This window comes from Tenrec ecaudatus, chromosome 6 (assembly GCF_050624435.1).
Source record: "Tenrec ecaudatus isolate mTenEca1 chromosome 6, mTenEca1.hap1, whole genome shotgun sequence".
In the NCBI taxonomy this organism is placed as follows: Eukaryota; Metazoa; Chordata; class Mammalia; order Afrosoricida; family Tenrecidae; genus Tenrec; species Tenrec ecaudatus.
This window is the reverse complement of record NC_134535.1, coordinates 125,645,961-125,668,132: the sequence shown is the minus strand read 5'-3', so window position 1 is coordinate 125,668,132 and position 22,172 is coordinate 125,645,961. Positions and strand designations below refer to the sequence as shown.

General features: G+C 42.6%; 1 protein-coding gene across 1 annotated transcript in view; it reads right to left on the bottom strand.

The window, feature by feature from the left end:
- The window catches only part of LOC142451655 (antigen WC1.1-like), a 92,050-nt gene that overhangs the window by 29,690 nt on the left and 40,188 nt on the right, over positions 1–22,172 (bottom strand). Inside the window, 4 exon segments of the mRNA XM_075553367.1 lie at positions 1,045–1,359; positions 1,449–1,757; positions 11,936–12,250; positions 21,285–21,599. Coding sequence (XP_075409482.1) covers positions 1,045–1,359; positions 1,449–1,757; positions 11,936–12,250; positions 21,285–21,599 — 1,254 coding nt within the window.

Sequence of the window (22,172 nt, the reverse complement as noted above, 5' to 3'; positions counted from 1 at the left end):
AATATGATTATAAAAAAGGAAAGTGATTAAGGAACTGGATACACTAGAAAGTGATTAAGCAAGTGTGGTATTGGTGAAAGAACAGAGAAGTGATATTGTGGAAAGAATGGAGAGCCTAGAAAAGACAAGAATATACTTGTACTCAGTTTGTGATAAAGGTGGCGCTGCAGGAGAAAAGCATTTTCAAGGAAGGAGGATGAGCCTATTAGAAATCCATGTGAGAAAGCACAGCTAGTCCCCTTCATCACATCAGGTGCAGAAATAAATTGCACGAGAATCTAACTATTATATACAAAATACAGTCAATTAAAGTTCCCAAAATTGTGTAAAAGAGTATCTTCATGATCTCTGCTAATAAAAAGCTCTTTTAAAATGAACATAAGAAATTTCAAGTGTATACAAAATATTGATCAATTTGTATTTCTTTAAAATTAGAAATATGGCTCATTAAAATTTATCAAGAGAGTGAAAACAAAATGGCAAACCTTAAACACCCAAGAAAAGACATATGTATTTACACAAAAAAAACATTTTGACATGATTGGTTATATCATTGCTGGTTATAGTCAGTAATTGGAAACATATCACTGCCAGTAGTCACATGGGTCGATATATTTTCAGGTGATTTTTTTATGGGATACTATACATGAGAGCATGAATGAAACACTGTTTAACCAATGACTTGGATGAATCATAAAAATAATATAGAGTCAAAGAAGTAAGACAAAAAGGAATATACTGAAAGTTAAAGTTTTAAAAATTGGCAAGTAAAGGTTAGAAACACACTCTACCTAATTTCTCTATGACAGAGAATGAAAAAGATGAGTGAAAAACATGGAGATGATAAGCCTTGAGCAAAAGACAAGAATATAAAAAATTGGATTAAAACGTGATTAGAAAAGGAGGCAGAGTAAACAATAGTGACGGAGGAGAGAGAAGGAGCAGGGCTCTGTACTGAATCTGCCCATTTTGAGACACGGAAGGCAACACCCAGGGTGAGGAGAAACCAGAGCAGCCGAGAGCTAGCCCTTACTCCTCTCTCACCTGAGCAGACCACAGAGGCTGTGCTTCCCTGGGCACACGCAGGAATCCCCAGGACAGTCACAGGGCAATTCCACAAAAACGACTCGAGTCCTGAGCAGTGAAATCTGTGTTTCAAGATCTGCTCCCTTCCTTGCTGAGAGGATGCTCTTGGGGTGGAGACTGCGACTCCGCAGTTCAGTTGGTGACAGACGACATTGGCATTGGCCATGCCCCAGTGGGAGGCACAGAGCGGCCTCCAGACCCCAGAAAGATTCATCTCCACTTGTCCTTCACACTGGGAGCTGCCATTTTTCATGAGCCGGACTTCTGTGTACTCTGGTGGAAGAAAATGAATTTCAGAAAAAAATGTGTTTTTCTTATAGCAAGAATATGAAGGCAAGTTAAAGATCCTCTGTGATACTCACCTGAACAGAAAACGTGGACAGTCTTTCTGTGGGGACAAATGTCTCTGGGACAGGGCACTCTGGGACAGAGCCAGAGCAAAGATTCTTCCCCCTTACACTGGAATTGCTCATTCCAGACCTTTCTATTGGCATCTCTCAAGGGCACGTCCCTCAGGACAGATGCAACTTTGCCACACCCCAGCTCTGCACAGATGACCTTGGCAGTGAGGAGTGTAAAATTCACATCAGACACTGGAGTCCAGTCTTCTCCTGAATTCACTTCCACTTGCCCCGAGCAGGGTCCATGCCCTCCAACCAGATGCACAAATCCTAAGGCAGGAAAAACAAACACAGTGAGTGTTCATTGTAGGGAACTGCGTGTCCCCTTACCCTGGATTTAAGCCATGTAAGACCTTTATGAATTTACTCTGTTTCCTGCCATACAAACTGCCCTTTGATTCTACTGCCCTTTGTTTCTTTCCCGCCAGAGGGTGGCTGCCTTAACCCTTGCTAGGATTGGTGCTCTTTCACTAGCAGCTGCTATGTTCATTGGTCAATACATAACTGTTGGCATCACCTCCCAGGTGCAAGGTATGCTTCATTAGCATACTTACCTGTTTGATCAGTTGATCATTTCTTCCTTATTTGGAGATGCATGACTATAGACCACCTCAGCTGTACCTTATTTTACATGTGACGTAATGGTGGCAGCCCTTCACTGGCTATTTAAACCTCTGCTCTCAGCTCAATAAATGAGGCTTATCAGATTCCCGTCTTGCCTCCATTTCTCTCATCCTTGCCCATCTTCATTCCCAGTCCCTCTTTCAGGTATCCACGTTGTTGATGTCCCGTGGGACGGGACAGTTCATGATCCTGCCTTGGCTTTTGGTAAAGACATTACAGGTTATGATGTGAAGATATTACAGGTCATGATGTGAAAACTTTCCTTTCCTTAGTGGTGAAGCATGGGACAGAATTCTAATATTAGTGCAAAAAATGAGAACCAATCAATGTTTCTGAAAAGCTTTCTAAGAAGGTTTGAAAACATTGGCTTAGAATGACTAGCTGGAACATGCTTTGGGAAGAAATAACACTTTCCTATTGGGGTCTGGAACCTTCATGGAACAAGGAAATTCCACAGTCAGAGGACACTGAAACTGTATTTCACAGGGGTGAAAAGCACGACTCACTTAGAGGCTAAAGTTAAAAAAAGGGGGATGAGGTGGGTAATGAGGAGGGTCATCGGGCAGGAGAGAATGTAGACCAATTAGAGAAGGTTAGAAGGTTGTTCTGAGCTGCTGGGGCTAGAATTCTATGTGTCTCTCCTTTCCTATCCAATGCCACTGGAGTTAAGGAAAATCATAAAATCTGGATGTGTCTTGAGGGAGTACTTGAGGAGGGGCCCAATGTCCATCTACTACCTTAATATTAAACCTATAAATATATGCTCATAAATATCTTTCCCCATCACTATATATAAATATATTTACATATGCACATGCTTGTATTTAGACTTCTATAAATGCCCTTTCCCTAGCCGATCATAATGATCTATATATAACCTCCTCCCTGGAGGATGCACAACAGAAAAGTGAGTGAAGGGAAACATCAGACAGTGTAAGACATGAAAAATAATAATTTATAAATTATTAAGGTTCCTTTGTGGAGAGGGGAAAACAGGAATTGATTGCAAGGGCTCAAGTACAAAGAAAATGTTTTGAGAATGATGATAGCAACAAATGTACAAATGTGCTTGACACATGGATGGACATATGGATTGTGCTAAGAGTTGTATGAACCCCCAATAAATTATTTAAAACAAAAATATCTGCATGTGGAAATACATGCCACACTGCTGACAAAAAGACGGCTGAAGAGGAGAAATACAGCGAGTGAAGGGCAGCCTTGTGCTCTTTCCCCGAGGAGGATAACTTGGGTGCAAAGACCGTGTAACCCTGAGTGTGTGACTCTTTACATGTCAGGACTATTGTGCCAGGAACTTGGCAGAAATGCCCAGTGATAACGAGATTTCTTGTCAAAACAACAGGAATCTCCCTAGGGCTGAATGTACTTTATTGTGACAATGTTTCTTACCTACCAACCAGGAGAACACCTTAAACCTGAAGTCATGGTACCCAGAATAGCCCCTGAATTTGAATTTTTGCAAACTTCCTCCTTCAGTGTGCAAATGAAAACTGGCGAGTGGAGAACCTTGAGAGGTCGTCTCTCCCTGGAGTGGCTCTTCCTTTCCTCCTGACTCAATCTCAAGTCTTGAGTAGTTATTCTGTGCGTATCAGGTAGCTCCCTGCTGGCTGGAGTGCTACAGGCTAAGCCACTTTCATGATTGAACACTTTATTTTACAGGCAAGTTTTGATGGTAGAATGTTTCAAGATTTTTTTAGGTGTCCAAGAAGAAAACAAGTTGTTCATATATGAGCCTACATCTTATAGAATCTCAGACAGATAGAAATGTTAGGGATTGGGGGTCTTGGATATCTATCTTGAAAGTCTAGGAATGCCATTCAATCTGAGAGCTAGTTCTCAACGAAAACATATGAGTCAAGTCAACTTGTGGGTCATGTCATGCCAGAGGGTTTTCTCACAAATTTGAGTCTTAATAATTGAGTGTGTAACAGTAATTGATATGTTTTAATTCTATAATTTGTATTTGAATGATGTTGTTCACAAGAATATTGAAAGTATCATGGACTACCAGAGAGCAAATAAATATCTCTTGGACAAAGTATAGCCAGATGTTTCCTTAGAAGCAAGAATGGTGAAACTTCATCTCACAAATTTTGGACAAGTTATAGGAGAGACCAGGCCTTAGAAAAGGACATAATGCTTGGTAAAGATTGCTAAATGCAAAAGCCTCAATAGAGAAGAAAGATATGAATATTTTGGAACACTCTTATTGAACAAGTGTTAAACATATTTCATCAGTGTCCACTTAACCCCAGTGACATCATGGTGGGGTGCAGTGAGGTCAAACCCACGTGATGACACTAAAAGCGGAGTGGACACCGAAAAGGCTGTCTGTAAAATATTTGGTAGGGTTGCAGCAGAAATGTATATTTTTAATAAAAATCTCTGTGGTTAATTATAACAATGAAAACTTTTCTTGGGTAAGGGAAACATATAATATACCAACAAGGCTGAAACTCATTGCTAATCTACATCTTGAGCCTTGTCATGCGCTCGGGGTCAGAGCTGTCAGTATTTCCCAATTTTAATACTGCTGGACTCAACCTGCACTGAGACGTGACTCAATGGTTTGGTTTGGAGATTTGGATGCGGCTGCTTTGAAGGATGCAGCTTTGCCGGCCTGCACTACGGCACGGCACTTTCTTTTTTTAAACTACAGCTTTATTGTCATATAATTCACATCTCATACAATTCAGTAGTTCAATCACATCAAGAAGGGTTGTTCAATCACCACCGCACCACAATAAGTTTTAGAGCATTTCCTTCAATCTTGTACTTAATTGTTATTAGTCCCCTATTTTCCCTAACTTCATCTGCCACACCCCCAAAGGACCTTTAATGCGGTTACTGAAACTATAGGTTTCCTTATCCAGGATTTCATATACAGAAAACTATGAAAAAGTCAATAGATATCAACAATGACAAAAATATCTAGCGAGAATAGCAAAGTAAAACAGATAAGAACCTCGAAAAGAAAGCAGAAAGTATTAAAATGACATCCCAGGACCTAAGTATTTGGGGAGAATTTGAGTCACAAATGAGACTGATGAGAAAAAACAGTCATTAAAAAGATGATGTGCTTATTCATCATTATTTATGCATCTCCCATCTCCCCAAACAAGTTTAATAAGTTTAGGACCACTCTTTTGTCTAGTTGGTAGGAGGTTAGAGTCTTCTCATTCTAATAAAAATACTTTTTATGTAGCAGGTTTTAGTTAGTTCCTATAGTTTACTAATTTCTGTTGAGTTGATTCCAACCAGGAGCAAGCCTGAAGGACAGGAGAGCTCTCCAGGGCTTCTGAGGCAGTATTATTTTCGGAAGCAGACTGCCATAACTGTCTTCCACTGATCAGCTGGTGGGTTTGAAGTGCAGATCTTCCAGTTAGCAATAGAGAGTTTAACCACAGTTCCACCAAGGCTCTGTGTCATATATTAGATATATGTGGATTAGGATCCCTGGTGGTTGTGTGGCTAGTGTTGGGATGTGATCCACGTGGTCAACAGTTCAAAACCACCAGTAGTTCTACAGGAGAAAGATGGGGCTTTCTATTCCCATAAGCAGTTACAGGCTCAGGACACACAAAGGGTCTCTATGAGTCAGCATTGACTCGATGGCGGTGAATGCTGGCTTACAGTAAGATTTCACATCTGTCAGATTAGAGCCCTATGAAGCAGCACTGTGGATGAGCTCCACAGTGATAGCAGCGATGGATGAACCAGTAAGCACAGTAGCAACAACTTAGAGCACGCAAGGGGCACTGTGAGAGTTAGCAAGGTGAAGCTGTGCAGTAGAGATTAGTATATCAGCACCATGAAGCCGATGAGTACTTCGCTTATTGAGGAATCTGCCTCCGAGCAGAACTGCTTCAGAGGATTTCTGAGGCTGTAAGTCATTACAGAAGCGCACTGCCTCCTACTGAAGTAACTGGTATGCTTCAACCGTCAGCCTCCTGACTGCAGCCCAACAGTTGACCCCTAGTGCCACCAGGGCCCTGACTATAAAATGCAGCTGAGAATAATGTATCAGAAATCACTGTTGATATTGTTTGGCTAGGGGATGTGTGCTAGCAACCCCCCTCCTAGTCAGAACAGAAGAATGGTGGCAGCCAGGGTCAGTATGTGGATACAGTTGCATCTCATTCCCTGTATGCTCTGCCTTCCTCTTAATTCTGCCTCTGCACCAGGGTATCAGTACCACCACTGAGGAACAGCAGGAATGTATAACCACACCAGAGCTACTAAATTAATTTGATAGGTACTCAAACTCTTCATTTTCATGAGCTAATTTTTCTTTCCACATTTTTTTTCCTTCTCAAAATAGTAAACGGTATACTTCTGGCTTTCAAGAAGATTGGTAAAATGACTCAATTCAGATGACTGTAACTTTGCTACAATCTATACGAGTGAGTTTCTGGGGGCGCTGATCAGATCCTCCGCTAGTTCTCTTATTCTGATGTGTCTGTGTCTTGATTTCAAGGGACTTTTAAATCATCTCCACTGATGAAAGTTAAAAGCATTATTTCCAATTAATAAACTAGATTTAATCAAAATGTAAACTTTTCTTTTGAAAACCTACATGAAGAATAAAATCCCAAGGTATAGAATAGGAGAAAAAATTCAACATAGAATTGATGTGTAGAATACATATGAAGAACCCTCAAGATCTCAACATTAACAGCAAAAATAACACATAGAACTGCAAAATACCTGAGCAGATATTTCACAGAATTAGATACTGATGAAAAGAAATTTAGTGTTAGTAGCCTTCAAGTAGATCACCCAGTGAAGCTCTTGGCTTTGCCTTCCTACTGTCATAGCCTGTAGACAGAATATGAGCGGCATTCATATCAGGAAGGTCTTCTGAGCATCTGAGTATCAAACTCTGTACTGGGCTGAGTCCCTGAAGTGGCCCCAGGGCAATACCAGTGTCAACCAGTTTAGTCACTTATCTAGAGGATATTTTATTGAGTATTGGCTATCCTTCAAGCTCTTATTATTTTTATATTGCAAATCCCAAGTCTCTGGGTCCGATGTGCTGAAAAACATGTGTCTTAGAAACCTTAGTCACCATTAGCTCCTGACAGAGTCAGTTTCCCCTTTGCCTAACTCAGTGTGCTGCGAACCAGAAGGCCAGCAGTTCTAACTCACTAATCGCAGGAGAAAGAGGAGGCTGTCTGTTCGAATAAAGGTTGATAGCCTTGAGAACCCCAAGGGAAGCTCTACTCTGTCCTCTAGGGTCACTACGAGTTAGTTTCAACTCAATAGCATTAGGTTGGCTTGTTTTGGGGTCCAGGCTTTGTTCTCACAAATCCAATGTTCTAATTCCACTTAATTCTTAAAGATAGGCACACACAAAATCCACTCAGGTCTTTAACTAAATATGTGTGCCTCATAATGATTAAGAAGTTTCATGCATTTTAATTGCAAAAATACCCATTAATTGTTGTATGTTGAAAGCACATAGTAATCTAGACTACCGTTTTTTAAAAGGTACCCCTATCAATTTTCTATTCCAGATGCCTGAAATAAAAAATAACACTGGTTTAGTGTAGATCACTCATTATATATCTTTGTTATGTAGGAATATATTGTTCCTCATCTTGAAGAAGAAGAATGTATTGAAGGAGCTCTGTGGAACTGTCGCAAGGAGATGGCCTGGTGGGTAGGTGTTAGTTGGCAGCTCCAAATGCAGGCAGTTCCAAGGTGTAAAGATGGGAAGGCAGCATTTTGGGGGGGGGGGATCCTGAGGAATGGTCTCCAGGTTCTAGAGAATGGATCCATCCATCCTGGGTGTTCATGATTAGGAAGACCTGAATGGCTCAGCACTCACCTGAAGTAACCATTTCCTGAATCTCCTAGAGCAAATGGACACATGGGTCCTTCCTCTGGGTCATAAGCACTAGTTGCATTGGAAGCTGCTACTTTGAGTTTGAGATACAATGTCGTGCAACCTCACAGTGGCTTTTGCCAATCTCATCTGATCCAATCCAGTCCAATCCAGTCTAAGCATGGAAAGAAGTGTAAGGATGGCTCAGGGCTGGCAGTGTTTCATTCTATTGAGCACAGGGTGTCTGTGGGTTGGAATTGACTGGATGGCGTCTCACAACAAGGACCATTCTGACTCAAAGTCTTGCAAATCAGAGCTGTTTGTTCTTCTGACAATCCAGTACTTTCCATAGTCTCCTCTCACAAGTCCAACATTCCAGATTGAGTGGCTGGTGATAAAAGGACTGAAGATGCTCATTTACATGTGGTTGTTACACAAACACAAAAATCTCTCTTTAGTGGTCGGTTATTCTAGGAGTGACTGAGACGCATAATTCTCAGGTGAGGCATAGAAATCTGATTTTTCTCTTAAGCAACGAAAGTATCCTAATTACTTAGTAATAACCTATGCCCCCTTAACCTTCCTTCCTAGTATCCCCTCTCAGAGTGTTGCGTTTTTAATGTGCTTCCTAATAATGTCCTTTTTCTTTTCTTTTAAAATCATTTTATTGGGGGCTCATATAGCTCTTACCACAATCTATATAATGTCCTTTTTTCATAGATACTGTTAAGATCAAGAAGACTTAAAGATTGTAAATCTTGAGTACAATCATCCCCACTTTATCATGCATTTGTGTTACAATGAACTACATCTATAACCATCTGTTTTTATTTTTGTACACTTTATCAGTAATATTATGCACTATATACAATGTTGTAGCATGTAATTTGCTGATGCTATTCTCAGATATTCACTGACAAATATTCAATGTTAGGATTAACTATTAAAACACGTAATTGAAATAGTAGAATAGTAATTAAATGGAGACAATTTGACTTATATTGGGACCAATTTATGATGCAGTCATTGGAATAGAACGCTACTGCAAGTCAGGAGAGACCTGTACTGTGTTCTTACATGACACCAGAAATGACACAACCTGGAGAGGGTTAGTGACTTGGTGAAACTCAGAGAATAGGGTTGGCATCCAGACTTACACTCCTTGGCTCATCTCTACTGAAACTTCATTTGTGGTTTGGGAGAAAACACATGGATAGCTTCAAGCACAGAGATTAGTTTATGAGAGATAAAGGATAGTGTAGGTTTAGGGTGAGTGCTCCTCAGGGAGCCATGTATTGATTTGAATGAAACCAAACTGAGAATTATAGTCAGATGTAAACTTGTCTGTTATGCTGGTGCTGCTATTCAGTAAGCATTGAATTGCTAATCATAAAGTCAATGGTTCAAACACACCATATGTTCTATGGAGGAAAATGAGGCTAATAGAAAATTCTCTATAGCGTTTCCACGAGACGGAATTGACCTAATGGCAGTTTTTTTTTTTTTTTTTGGCGTGTGTTGTTGTTCTGAGGCAAATTATTCAATCAAATTTCAACATTGGGATATTTTCTGCTTACATTATCACCTCCTCTATACCCCAATCTCAGTCTTTTTCTTTCATTACAACTAGTCATACAGAATTCACATCAACATGCTTGATAGTCTTCACATCACACCTGGGCTTCCAGGTACACAGAGACCACTTAGGTATTCTTAGTCAGCATCTAGTTCTTTTTTTAATTTAATAAATCTTTTTGGGGGCGCTCGTACAATTCTTATCAAAATCCATACATACATCAATTGAGGAAAGCAGCCGTATACATTCGTTGACCTCGTCATTCTCAAAATTTGCCTTCCACTTGGGTTCCTGGAATCAGCTCGATTTCCTTTTTTCTCCCCCCCCTCCCCACTACCCCCTCCCCCTGAACCCTTTAGTTTATAAATTATTAATTTATCTTATCTTACACTGCCCGGTGTCTCCCCTCACCCACCTTCCCATTGCCCATCCCCCATAGAGGAGGTTACACATAGATCCCCAAGATCAGTTCTCCCTTTCTACACCCCCTTTCCTCCCGGTGTCGCCACTCTCACTGCTGGTCCTGAGGGGGTTCATCCGTCCTAGATTCCCTGTGTTTCCAGATCCCTACTGCACCGCTGTGCATCCTCTGGCCTAACCAGGTCCGCAAGGTAGAATTGGGATCATGATAATTGGGAGGGGAGGAAGCATTCAAGAACTAGAGGAAGGTTTTGAGTTTCATTGTTGCTACACTGAACCCTGAGTGACTCATCTCCTCCCCACTATCCCTCTGCAAGGGATGTCCAGCTGTCTACAAATGGGCATTGGGTCCCCATTATGCACATCCCTCATTCATGGTGAAGTGATCCCCCCCCCCCACCTTGGTTGTTCGAAACCTGGTCTTCTCGACCCTTCATGATCACACATGTTGGTGTGCTGCTTCCATGTGGGCTTTGTTGCTTCTGGGCTAGAGGGCCGCTTGTTTACTTTCAAGCCTTTAAGTCCCTGAACGCTGTATCTCTCAATAGCCAGGCACCATAAGGCTTCTTCACCACACTTGCTTATGCACACATTCATCTTCAGCGTTTATGTGAGGAAGGTGATCACACAATGATTGATTTTGTTCCTTGGTGTCTGCTACCTGGTCCATTCAACACCTTGTATTCGCTTAGGCTGTGTGCTTCTTCTCTGTGGGCTTTGTTGCTTCTGAGCTACATGGCCGCTTGTTTGCCTTCAAGCCTTTAAGACCCCAGATGCTATATCTTTTTGATAGATGGGCACAATCAGCTTTCTTAAGCACGTTTGCTTATACACATGCCTGTCTTCAGTCATCATGTCGGGAAGGTGGGTATCATGGAATGACTGTTTAGCTGGACAAGGTGCTACTGTATTGAGCACGTGTCAGCATCTAGTTCTTCACCCTCAGCTACTCTAAGCCGTCTCCACCTTCTTCAACTATTCTACTGATCCCTTTGCCTGCATTCTAAAACCCCACAAAACAAAGCCCCTCAAATTCACTTCTCTTACAGCACTGGGGAAAGGAGCCCAGGTGGCACAGTGGATCACATGTGGGGTTGCTGCCTGCCAGGCCAGCTGTTCAAAGACAACAGCCACTTCTCAGGAGAAAGATGAAATTGTCTGCCCTTGTTAGGAGCTTCATTCTTGGAAATACACAGGGAAAGTTCTCTTCTGTTCTGTGGGTTGCTATGAGTAGGAATCAATTCAGTGGAGGTGAGTTTGGTTTTATATCAAGGGAAGCAGCATTACATATTGACACACCAATTGATACCTATTGTATTTTCTGCTGACTCACAATTGTCTGTGAAGTATTCCCCAGTGTCTGAGATCACAGGGACGTTGTTTCAAAGGAAAAAAGGGGAAGCTTTTCTAGGAATAATGGAAGGAGAACCCTGTGACTCAGGAGAGTTTATTCTTAGTTTTATGGTCCTTATATTTTCTTACTATTTTTATAGAAAGATATTTTTTAAAGTTATGAAATTTGATTTTTATTAGGATAGTACTCATATGAAAAAATTCCCATCATTAAGTTGAAGCCAGCTCAGAGTAAGCCTACAGTGCAGGATGGAATTGGCCCTGTGAATTTCTGAGACGGTAACTCTTTATTCGAGTAGAACCTGCGTCCTTCCTCAGAGGAGGAGCTAGTGGTTTTCAATGGCTGAACTTGATCACAGATCAATGAACAAGCACTGCACCACCAGAGTTTCTCTGGATGACACTAGAGCATACTATTTTGTTAGTCAAGACCACTGGAGATAGAAAACAAGCTGCTTACCACCCAGTGGGAAGTAATGATGTTTGTTCTTCATGGATGCTCTGAGTCACCAAAGACCATGAGTTTGTGGATAAAACACTATGGTTAATCAGTCACCCAATAGTCAAGATATGCTGTGCTCTGCAGCTTTCCTTTCTCCCAGCCAGTGGACAAGACAATAACCATACCTGAGCAGATGACTTCTGCATCTTCATCGTGATTGCAGTCATGCTGCCCCCAGCCACGGGATCGGCATGACCACAAATGAGACTCCATATCTGTGCATTCTAGGTCATCCAGCCAGATAGGACCTGATCCCACACCGAAGTTACCCCCCGGCATGGCTTCGAGGGCTTCTCCACAGCCGAGCTGTCTGCACACCACCTGGGCATCCTTCTTGTCCCAGTTGTCATCACAAATGGTGCCCCAGTAACCTTGGTAATAGATCTCAACTCTCCCTGCACAGCGACTGTCCCCGTTGCCCAGGCGGAGCTGTCTGCTCTCTGAGGAGAGAGAGTCAAGTCAGTGGAGACATTTACACAGACATGAGAAGGGCTATCCTTCTTTTGGGAATGCTCACCTGAGCAATTGACAGCGCTGTTCTTTGACCTTGTGGAATCCACTGGGTCTGACATGAAGTCATTGCACCTTTGTGACATCTCAGTCTGATTACCTATGGAAACCAAAGATACAAGTCAGTAGCACTGAAGAATAATTAATTCAAACTGAAATAAGCTTGTGTATGGAAGCTATTTCATAGGCCCTATCACTGCTAACCTTCTCCTTTGTAGAGTGTGAGTCCAGACGCTAAGAGGATGTACCAGACATGTCAGAAACTCTGCCCTCAGCAATTAGTGTCATTTCCCTCTGTGAGCAGAACTAGAGACTTCAGTCAGGTAGTCGAGGACATGGACCAGCGACTGAACAGACTTTTACAAACCAACCACAAGTGCCATCGAGCTGGGAGCTGAAAGTCTCCCTGGGAGCTCAGAGTCTTTAACGCGGAAGTTAGAGCAACGAGGATGCAGTCAGCACCTGGGCTGCTCACCTGGCAGTGCTTCCGGCCAGAGAAGGAATAAATGGATGCTGGTCAGGAGTGTGGAGTGCTCTGTGAGAGAACGCAAACCACAACAGGAGTTCCTGCACAGAGCGGGGCAACGTGTCAAACAGACTAAAACCCATGAAATGACCAGACTTACAATCTGACAGAGATTGTGGGAACCCCTGAGAGTATGGCGCTTCGATATCCTGCCAACCTGGAACCGAACTTACTCTTGTGGCTCAGAGTTCAGTCAAACAACAGACAGTCCTGTGAGGTGAACAAGGGCACCAGGGATGCATGCTCCCCTGGGAACAGTCAACCACAGGGGACCAACCAGGGAACAATTGCCCCGGGGTGAATCCAAAGGGAAAAAGGCATCAGAAAGAAGGAAGGTGGGAAGAGGTTCCCACAGGGAGGAAGTGAGGAGAGTGCTCTGCCTGGTGGGCACTGACCCTGGGGCCACCGAACCACCTGAGCAGGAGCTATTCAAGGAGAATCAGAATGCTCAGTACATTCTCAGATGGTCTCCACATTGAGTTAAACACATGGAAGAGACATTACGTTTGTGGGAGCCATCGATACTAAATGTGAACTATATTTGTGGAAGCAAGGTAGGCTTCACTTTGGGGGAATAAGTCTGTCAAAGGTTAGCCAAGGACTTGTATGGTCTTTCTTACTCATGGAAGTTTACAGTTTAGCATCAGGGCTAATGGCCTAGGATCTGTGCTCAGAAAGGATGGGAGCTGCTGCTGGACAGAGAAACATGATAATTTTCATGGTTCCTCCTTGTGGGTATGCTGATACATTTTGGGAATTGAGACCACTATCCACTCATCAGCTTTTCTCCTGACATATTTGTGTAATATTGAAGCTATGAAAGAGGGAGCTCAAAGAACTAAGCCATCACATGGGAAAGAAGAGTGAATATGGGTTTATTTTCTTGCTACTGAGCAACAAAGTATAGACTCTGATTTGGAATCTGTGAAGGCTAAGAACGAGAAACAAAAGGCAACTAGAAGTACATGTGCTGGGCTCTGGGTTGGATTTAGAGACCTGAAGCATCATTGTCACCTGCTTTGCTTTCCTTAAAAAATATATATATATATATATATATATATATATATATATATATATATATATATATATATATATATATATATATATATATATATATACCCCACAGCATTCTTTGAGGTGTTTCTATGTAGAATGCAAACGTTGCATTAGGATAGTTACCCTGCATGCAAAGAGAAGGGATCACGTGACAAATTCCCCAATTCGTGAAGAGAGGGCCGACTAGAAAAAGAGAAAGCCCTTGGAGTCAGCACCCAGAGACTTTATGGCTCGATGTCCAGGAGCATGGAGGGAAGGAGAGAGAAAGAGGAGGACCATGGAAAATTTGAATATGTTACAATGTACACGCCAACATAAGACTCTGAGACCCTCTAGGACAGAGTAGAAGTACCACGGAGGTTTTCTGAGACTGTGACAGTCTTTTTTTTTTTAATCACTTTATTGGGGCTCTTATCAGGAGACAGGAACTCTACATGGCAGTAGAAAGTCCCATCCTTCACACACAGAGTGGCTGGTAGAAATTAACTACTGACCTTTCTGTGAGCAGCCAGGTGGGTAGGGCCCCACCAGGCTCCTCAACTGTATTAAAATCATTAAAAGGTCAGTTATTATGGAATATTGAATGTTCCGAGTTATGACATGAATAGTCCATTTAAAAAGCAGGTTGTCTCAAAATAAATAAGAAACAGAGCATGTTCATCACAGCACAGTTATGCAAGAATGAGGAAACGGCTGGAAATAGCAGGAAGCTGGAAGCAGCCTAAATTCCCATCATAGAAGAATGAATCAAGAAACTGGTACAAGCCTGTGCGATCATGAATGAGGTGTCGACCAGATCAGGTAAAAGGCATCAAAAGAAATAAAAACCCCATATTGTTGTGAATGAGGGGGGTTGGAGTAGAGATCCCAAAACCATCTGTGGACAATAGGACCTCCCCTCATAGAAGGGTCTCAAGGAAGGAATGAGTGACCAGGGCGGAATATAGCACTGAGGAAATACACAATATTCCTTCATTTGTTTGAGGCTTCCTCACTCCCACTATCATGACCCCAGTCCTGTCTTTCACTTCAGAATAGACCGGAGCTTGTGCACAGGGACAGATAAGAGTTCATGACACAGGTTTGCAGGTCAGATAAATCCCTCAGAAACAGAAATGGGAGTAGCTTTACCAGGAAGGGAGAGTGAAGGTGGGGGCAGGAGGAGAAAAAGAGGGAAATGATAGCAATGTTCGATGCATATACAAACCTCCCCAGTGATCAGTGGAAGATTTGAAAATAATAATTTATACTTTATCAAGGGGCTGCGAGGGTGGAAGTGGGGTAGGAGGAAGGGGAAAAAGAGAAGCTGATGATATCAAGAGCTCAAATAGACAGTAAATGTTGAGAAAATAATAATGGCAACATGTGTACAAATATGCTTGATACGATTGATGTACGGATTGCTGTAAGAGCTGTAAGAGCCCCAATAAAATGATCTTAAAACAACAAAATTCTGGTCCATGCAGACACTGAAGTACATCGCATCCCTTAAAAACAGGCATGAAACCATGAAACCCCTCAAGCCGTGGAAGGGTCTGGAAGACAGGGTGCTGAGTGAAGCTAGGAATCCATGCGGTAGGAACAGGCAGCAGAATGGATACAGCTCACGTTCGCATGCCATCCAGCCTTCTGGTGGGAGACCAGACAGCCTGGTAAAGAGCTGGACCACCCATCATCACTCCAGATAAGTACAGTGTAGGTCACTTGGCTGGAAGGAACCTCATAACATGTGGGATCAGATGTCGGGGAGAGGGTAGATACTGTCTGCTGAGTGGTAGCCAGGTGGGTCTTGGGTGAGGTCTCCCAGCGAGGGAGGTGGCCCTGCCAGAGGGATGAGGCTTACTGATGGGAATGGGAGGGGCAGCACAAGAGAGGGGAGAGGGAATCGTCACATCAGGGAGAACATAGGTGCATGTCTGTTGGGGGTAGATGTGGAAGGGCTGACAGCCAGGTGTGGGGAGGAGAGTCTCAGGATGCCCTTTGTATCACCAGGTAGGGAGGGCATTAGTGGGGTGCAGCAGGAAGGCAGAATTGATGTAGGACATCTCGGGGTATCCTGGGCACCCAGGCTGGATGCTGCAGAGCACTGGGAAAGTGAGGTGCATGTCCTGGATCTTTGAGATGGATGCTATGCTCCAGAGGCTGCATTGGTGAGACCCCAACTGGGAACTCCACTGGGTGAACTGGACTCTACCCCAGACACACTGGTGACCTGAGGACTTGACCTGGAGAACACACTGTGTCTGAGACAGAGGACAGCTGTCCTAAGAGCAGGGCACTGTTGGTTGGTGAGCAAACGAGGTTTCCGTACATTAGCACCCCGTATCTTTTAGTTATATACATATAATCCTGGCAACCCGGCGGTGGCCATTCTGTTATATTCTGCTTATATTCAGTTATATTAGCGAGTATCTCAGAAGTAGGTCACTATTGGGGCTCACCCTCTTGAACCTGTGTTAGTTGCCTTATTTTTCAGTAAAGGAACCCCAGGGATGTTGAGCCTACAGGGAAACTATAAGAGGGGTTTGGGGAAAGGGGGATATATATATGTGGAGGAGATAATAGGGAGATTGTGTCAGAAATCCAGGAAGGTAATAATGTTATGGAAAACATGTGATTGTGGAATAAATTACACAATTATGCTTGACATGTCTGAATTATGGAATAGTCTGACATATGTATTGGTTCCCAAGTTACAGCAAATTATAAAAATAATAAAAACATGCTGTACACAGTGGGTGACTTACAACTGAGATGAATATAAAATTTAAAAGCAAGGCACTGAGAAAAAGAATGGAAAACTAATGGAGAGTGAAGATCATTTGCCACATGCTCACACTCACCACCATCTCGTCAATGGTGACTCACAGTGACCCCGTGGGTTATGAGACGGTATCTGTTTATGGGAGTAGAAAGCCCAGTCTGTCTCCTCATGCTCAGTACATGTAGCATACAGGGTTGGGGTCATGGAAGGACGGGGAGGAGAGAATAGAGTGGAGAACAGGGGAGGAGAGGAGAGGGAAAGAAAGAGAAGAAACACGTGATATCATAGGAGATAATGGATGGCAGTTTTCTACATTGGGTGGGACGTGTCAATGTTTTATTCAACAAGGTCAGAGAAGGCAGGGGAGGATGAGACAACCCCACACATAAAGGAGCTACACTTCAAAGAGAAGGAGGGGATTCTTTTCTTTTAAAATCATTTTTGGGGCTCTCGCAAATATTACAATCCAGAAATCAATTATATCAAGGAAAGTTGTACATATGTTGCCATTGTCATTTTTTAAACGTTATTTTTGTACTTGTGCTCTTATTATCAACTCGCTTTCCCTCCCTCCCCCACCATCCACCTTCATGTACCCTTGATAAATGATACATTATTATGATTATTCATATCTTACACCATCCACTATATCCGTTCACAATTGGTCCTTTTATGCATCCCCTTGGGAGTGGGGGTGGCGTGTTACATATCCATCATTGCTATAGGCTTCCACTTTCCCCCCTTACTCCCCCTGCTCCTCCTCTCATAGCATTACTACTGTCATTACTGCTTCCGAGGGGTTTATCTGTCCTGGCTTCAGCGTGCCAAAAGCTCTTATTTGTATGGATGTACATATTCTGGTCTAGCAGGATTTGTGAGGTAAAACAGGGGTCACGATATTGGGGCTGGGAGGGGCGGGAGGAAGCATTAAAGAACCAGAGGAATGTTGTCTGTTTTATTGGTGCTCAACTGCACCCTGGCTGAATTGTCCTTTCTGTGTGACCCTTCTGTGAGGGGATGTCCAATTGTCTACAGATGGGCTTTGGGTCTCCAATCCGACCCCTCTCATTCACATTGGTATAATTGTTTTTGATCTTCTGATAACTGATCCCATCAATACCTCGTGGTCACACAGACTGGTTTGTTCTTCCAAGTAAGATTTGTTGCTTCCCTGCTAGACGGCTGCTTGTTTAACTGCAAGCCTTTAAGACCCCAGATGCTATATCTTTTTGTACCTTGGCACCATGAGCTTTCTTCACCACATATGCTTATGCACCCATTTTGTCTTTAGCAATTTTGTCAGGAAGGTGAGTACCATGGAGTGCCAAGTTATTAGAACAAAGTGTTCTTGTGTTGAGGGAAGACTTTAGCAGAGGCCCTAAGTTCATTTGCTACCTTAATACATTAACATATAAGTATATGTACATAGATCAATACCCCTACCCTTATATAGAACATATTTACATGTTTATATGACTATATTTATGCCAAAGTGGGGATTCCTGAAGAGCTTATATTTGTGAAAACAATGTATGCATTATTTTTTCTTGTCAATCACAAATTGTGTGGCTTTTGTTTTCTCTCCACAAAGCACCTTAGGTTGGACGTTATATGTTTGGAAGTGTTCTTTATGTGAGTGTGTTATTTGAAAACCCAATAGAGTTATAGAAACTATATGTAATCTTGGAGATTTGGCCCCAACTCCATCTCTAAAAAGGGGGAACAAGAATCTAGTGATTCATCTAAATGTAATGGTAGGTATTGTCTGTTCAGCTGCACCGAGTGCAATGGATTAGAAAGCCAGAGTGACCATGCGTCCAGATGGAGCAACAGAAGTCATGTGCATGTTGCTGGTGTGATATTCCCTTTCAGAGTCTGAAATAACGCAAAGCTGAAAATAAATGATGGGAAATTATATATGCATTTTGCACAAAAAATAGGAGCATGGATATGTCTATATTGATATTGAGGATGACCCATGAGGCTCTCTGCTCCTGTAATAATTACATCCTTAGAAGCCCTACGTAGGGTCTCTGTGAGTTGGAATTGAAGTGATTACAAAGCCCAACACAAATTTGTATTCTCGGTGTCTAGGTGTTTAGGCCTGTTCCTGGGGTTGCTGGGGTGCGGATTCAGAAAGTGCATCGGAGAGACCACGTCAGCTCATTTCTTGTGTGTTGAGTGACTGGAGAGTGTGCATCAGAATCTGTGATTTCAGTGTGAAACAAGGAGGTTCTCACGCACTCCACTGCTCCTTCATAATCAGTTTCCTTCATGCTCACAAGGCATTAATTTATACACTGCATTAGAGGGTCCCTATTCCTCGTGAGTGAGCAGTGAAGAGTGGTGGTTGGCATGTGCTCCGTATCTTCAAATTCAGAGCTGACTGTGTCATTTGGAGTCAGCAGTTCAAATGTACCCAAGCAAGTCTAGCATTTGGGGCACCAAGATGAGTGCTGGCAGGGGTGGCTGTGACTTTTTTTTTGGTGGTGGGTTGTTATTTATTTTCCCCCCTATGGATGTTTTATTTGATGTAGTTTTTAAAGTCATTTTATTGTGGCCTCATACAACTCTCATCACATTCCATACATATATCAATTGTATAAAGCACATTTGTACATTCGTTATCCTCATCATTCTCAAAACATTTGCTCTCCATGTAAGCCCCTGGCATCAGTTCATTCCCCCCGCCATGAACCCTTCAATTCATAAATTATAATTGTTTTTTCATTTCTTACACTACCCGACGTCTACTTTCACCAACTTTTCTGTTGTCCATCCCCCAGGGAGGAGGTTATATGTAGATCCCTGTAGTGAGTTCCCTCTACATCCCCCCACCCACACTCCACTCTCCTGGTATGGCCACTCTCAGCACTGGTCCTGCAGGGATCATGCGCCCTGGATTCCCAATGTTTACAGTTCCTATTTGTACCAGTGTACATCCCCTGGTCTAGTCAGATTTGTAAGGCAGAATTAGGATCATGATAGTGGGAGAGGAGGAAGCATTTTGGAACTAGAGGAAAGTTGTATGTTTCATCATTGCTACACTGCACCCTGACTGGCTCCTCTCCTCTGTGAGACCCTTCCATAAGAGGATGTCCAGTTGCCTACAAATGGGCTTTGGTTCCCTTTTCCTCATTCCCCTCATTCACAACAATATGATTAGTTTGTTCCATGATGGCTGATACCTCATCCCTTCGACACCTCATAATCACACAGGCTGGTGTATATCTTCCATGTGGGCTTTGTTGCTTCTCAACTAGATGGCCTCTTGTTTACCTTCAAGCCTTTAAAATACCAGATGCTGTATCTTTTGATAGCTGGGCACTATCAACTTTCATCACCACATTTGCTTAAGCACACATTTGTACTCAGTAATTGTATCAGGGAGGTGAGCACACAATGATATGATTTATTGTTCTTTGATGACAGGTAACTGATCCCATCAGCATATCTTGATCACACAGGCTGGTGTGCTTCTTCCATGTGGGATTTGTTGCTTCTGAGCTAGATGGCCACTTGTTTTCCTTCAAGTCTTTAAGACCACAGACACTATATCTATTGAGAGCTGAATTCTATTAGCTCTCTTCAAGTGGGATTGTTCTAGGGCCCCTTATCCAATCAGATTAAGTCAATAGGTTATTTTCTGCCAATATTCTCATTTCCTCTACATCCAGGTCTCAGCTCACAGTCCTTTTATTCTCTACACTACCCCTGGGCCATCAGTGTCCACAGAAAAATCCTAGGTACCTTTTCTCAGCTGCCCCTGCTTCCATCCACAGATTCTATAAGTGATTTTCACCTTTTTCAAAAGATTTACTAGTGTCTTTACTTGCTTTTTAGTAAAACACACGAAGCAAAACAACCATGATATTCTCTTCTCTTATACCCTGGAAGCATTATGTATCGATTTTGTATTATCTTATCATAATACATAGCATTTCATATTTATTTCATCTTTTACTAACCCGTGAGTGCTTGCATGAATGTCCCTCCACATATGAGATCAGTGGCTGTTCTTTCTAAAAACTTTTTGTAAAGGGAGAGAATCTTTTTCTGGAAATAGTGGAAGGAGAATCCTGTGTCTCAGAGAATTTCAAATAGTTTTCTGGTCCTTACAGCCAAGATATTTTGAACACTCTGATCTGATTATTATCTGATTTATTAAGTGAAATACTCTCTTCCTACCAACTCTGTGCAAAGCACTGTCCTCCCTCTATGTGGACAGAAATACTCGACTCAATTGGGCCTCAAACTGAGGGGAAAGCACAGTTCCACTCTCCTCCTTCCCTCGTGGAGGCTCTTGTCACTCAGGGAGTGAGTGCAGTGGTTTTGAAATGTGCATTCTAATAGAAAGAAAATTATAAAAGCAAATATAGGAAATAATTTTGTTTAGGAAAACACTAGAGTGTACTATTTTTTTAGTCAACACCCTGGAGAAGGAAACACCAGCAGCTTACCACCGAGTGGGAAGTTTATTCTTCAAAGAGTCTGTGAGCCTTTAGACCACGAGTTTGTGTTTCAGACACTGTGGTTAATCAATCACCCAAATAGTCACGCTATGTGCTGCTCTGGAACTTTCCATCCTCCCAGTCAATGGACAAGAAAATAACCATACCTGAGCAGAAGACTCCTGCGTCTCTTTGGTGATCGCAGTTGTGCTGACCCCAGCCACTGGATTGGCATGACCACACATGGGACTCCATTCCTGTGCATCTCAGCTTGTCCAGCCAGATAGGGCCTGATCCCACACCAAAGTGAAACCAAGGCATGATTGCGAGAGCTTCTCCACAGCTGAGCTGTCTGCACACCACCTGGGCATCCTCCATGTCCCAGCCGATATTACAAATGGTGCCCCAATAACCTTGGTAATAGATCTCCACTCTCCCTGCACAGCGACTGTCCCCATTGACCAGGCGGAGTTGTCTGCTCTCTGAGGAGAGAGAGTCAAGTCAGTGGAGACGTTTACAAAGACATCAGAAGGGCTATCCTTCCTTTGGGAATACTTACCTGTGCAATTGACAGCACTATTCCTTAAGATTGTGGAATCCACTGGGTCAGACATGAAGTCATTGCACCTATGTGGCATTTCAGTCTGGTTTCCTACATACACAAAATTATCCAAATCAATAACCTTGAAGAATAACAACTTAAATCATAATTTGTTGCAGAAGACCTTTTTAACTATTAAACAGCAAGTGTGTTATGTGCTTGACCCAAGCCATGGTATTTTCCGTAGGCTCATATGTGATGTAGTTTGTAAACTTTGTGCTCTGACTTACATGGTTGGCAGGTGGAACCACTAGCAGCTCTGTGGGAAGAAGACTGAGCTTTCTACTCTCCTTATAAACAGTTGTAGTCTCTGAAACCCACAGGGGGTTCACTATGAGTCAGTATTGACTCAATAGCAGTGATGGAGTTTGACTTCTTGTGCACGTAAAAGTTGGACATTGAATAAGGAAGATCAGAGAAGAATCAATGGATTTGAATAGGTAGTACGGGTGAG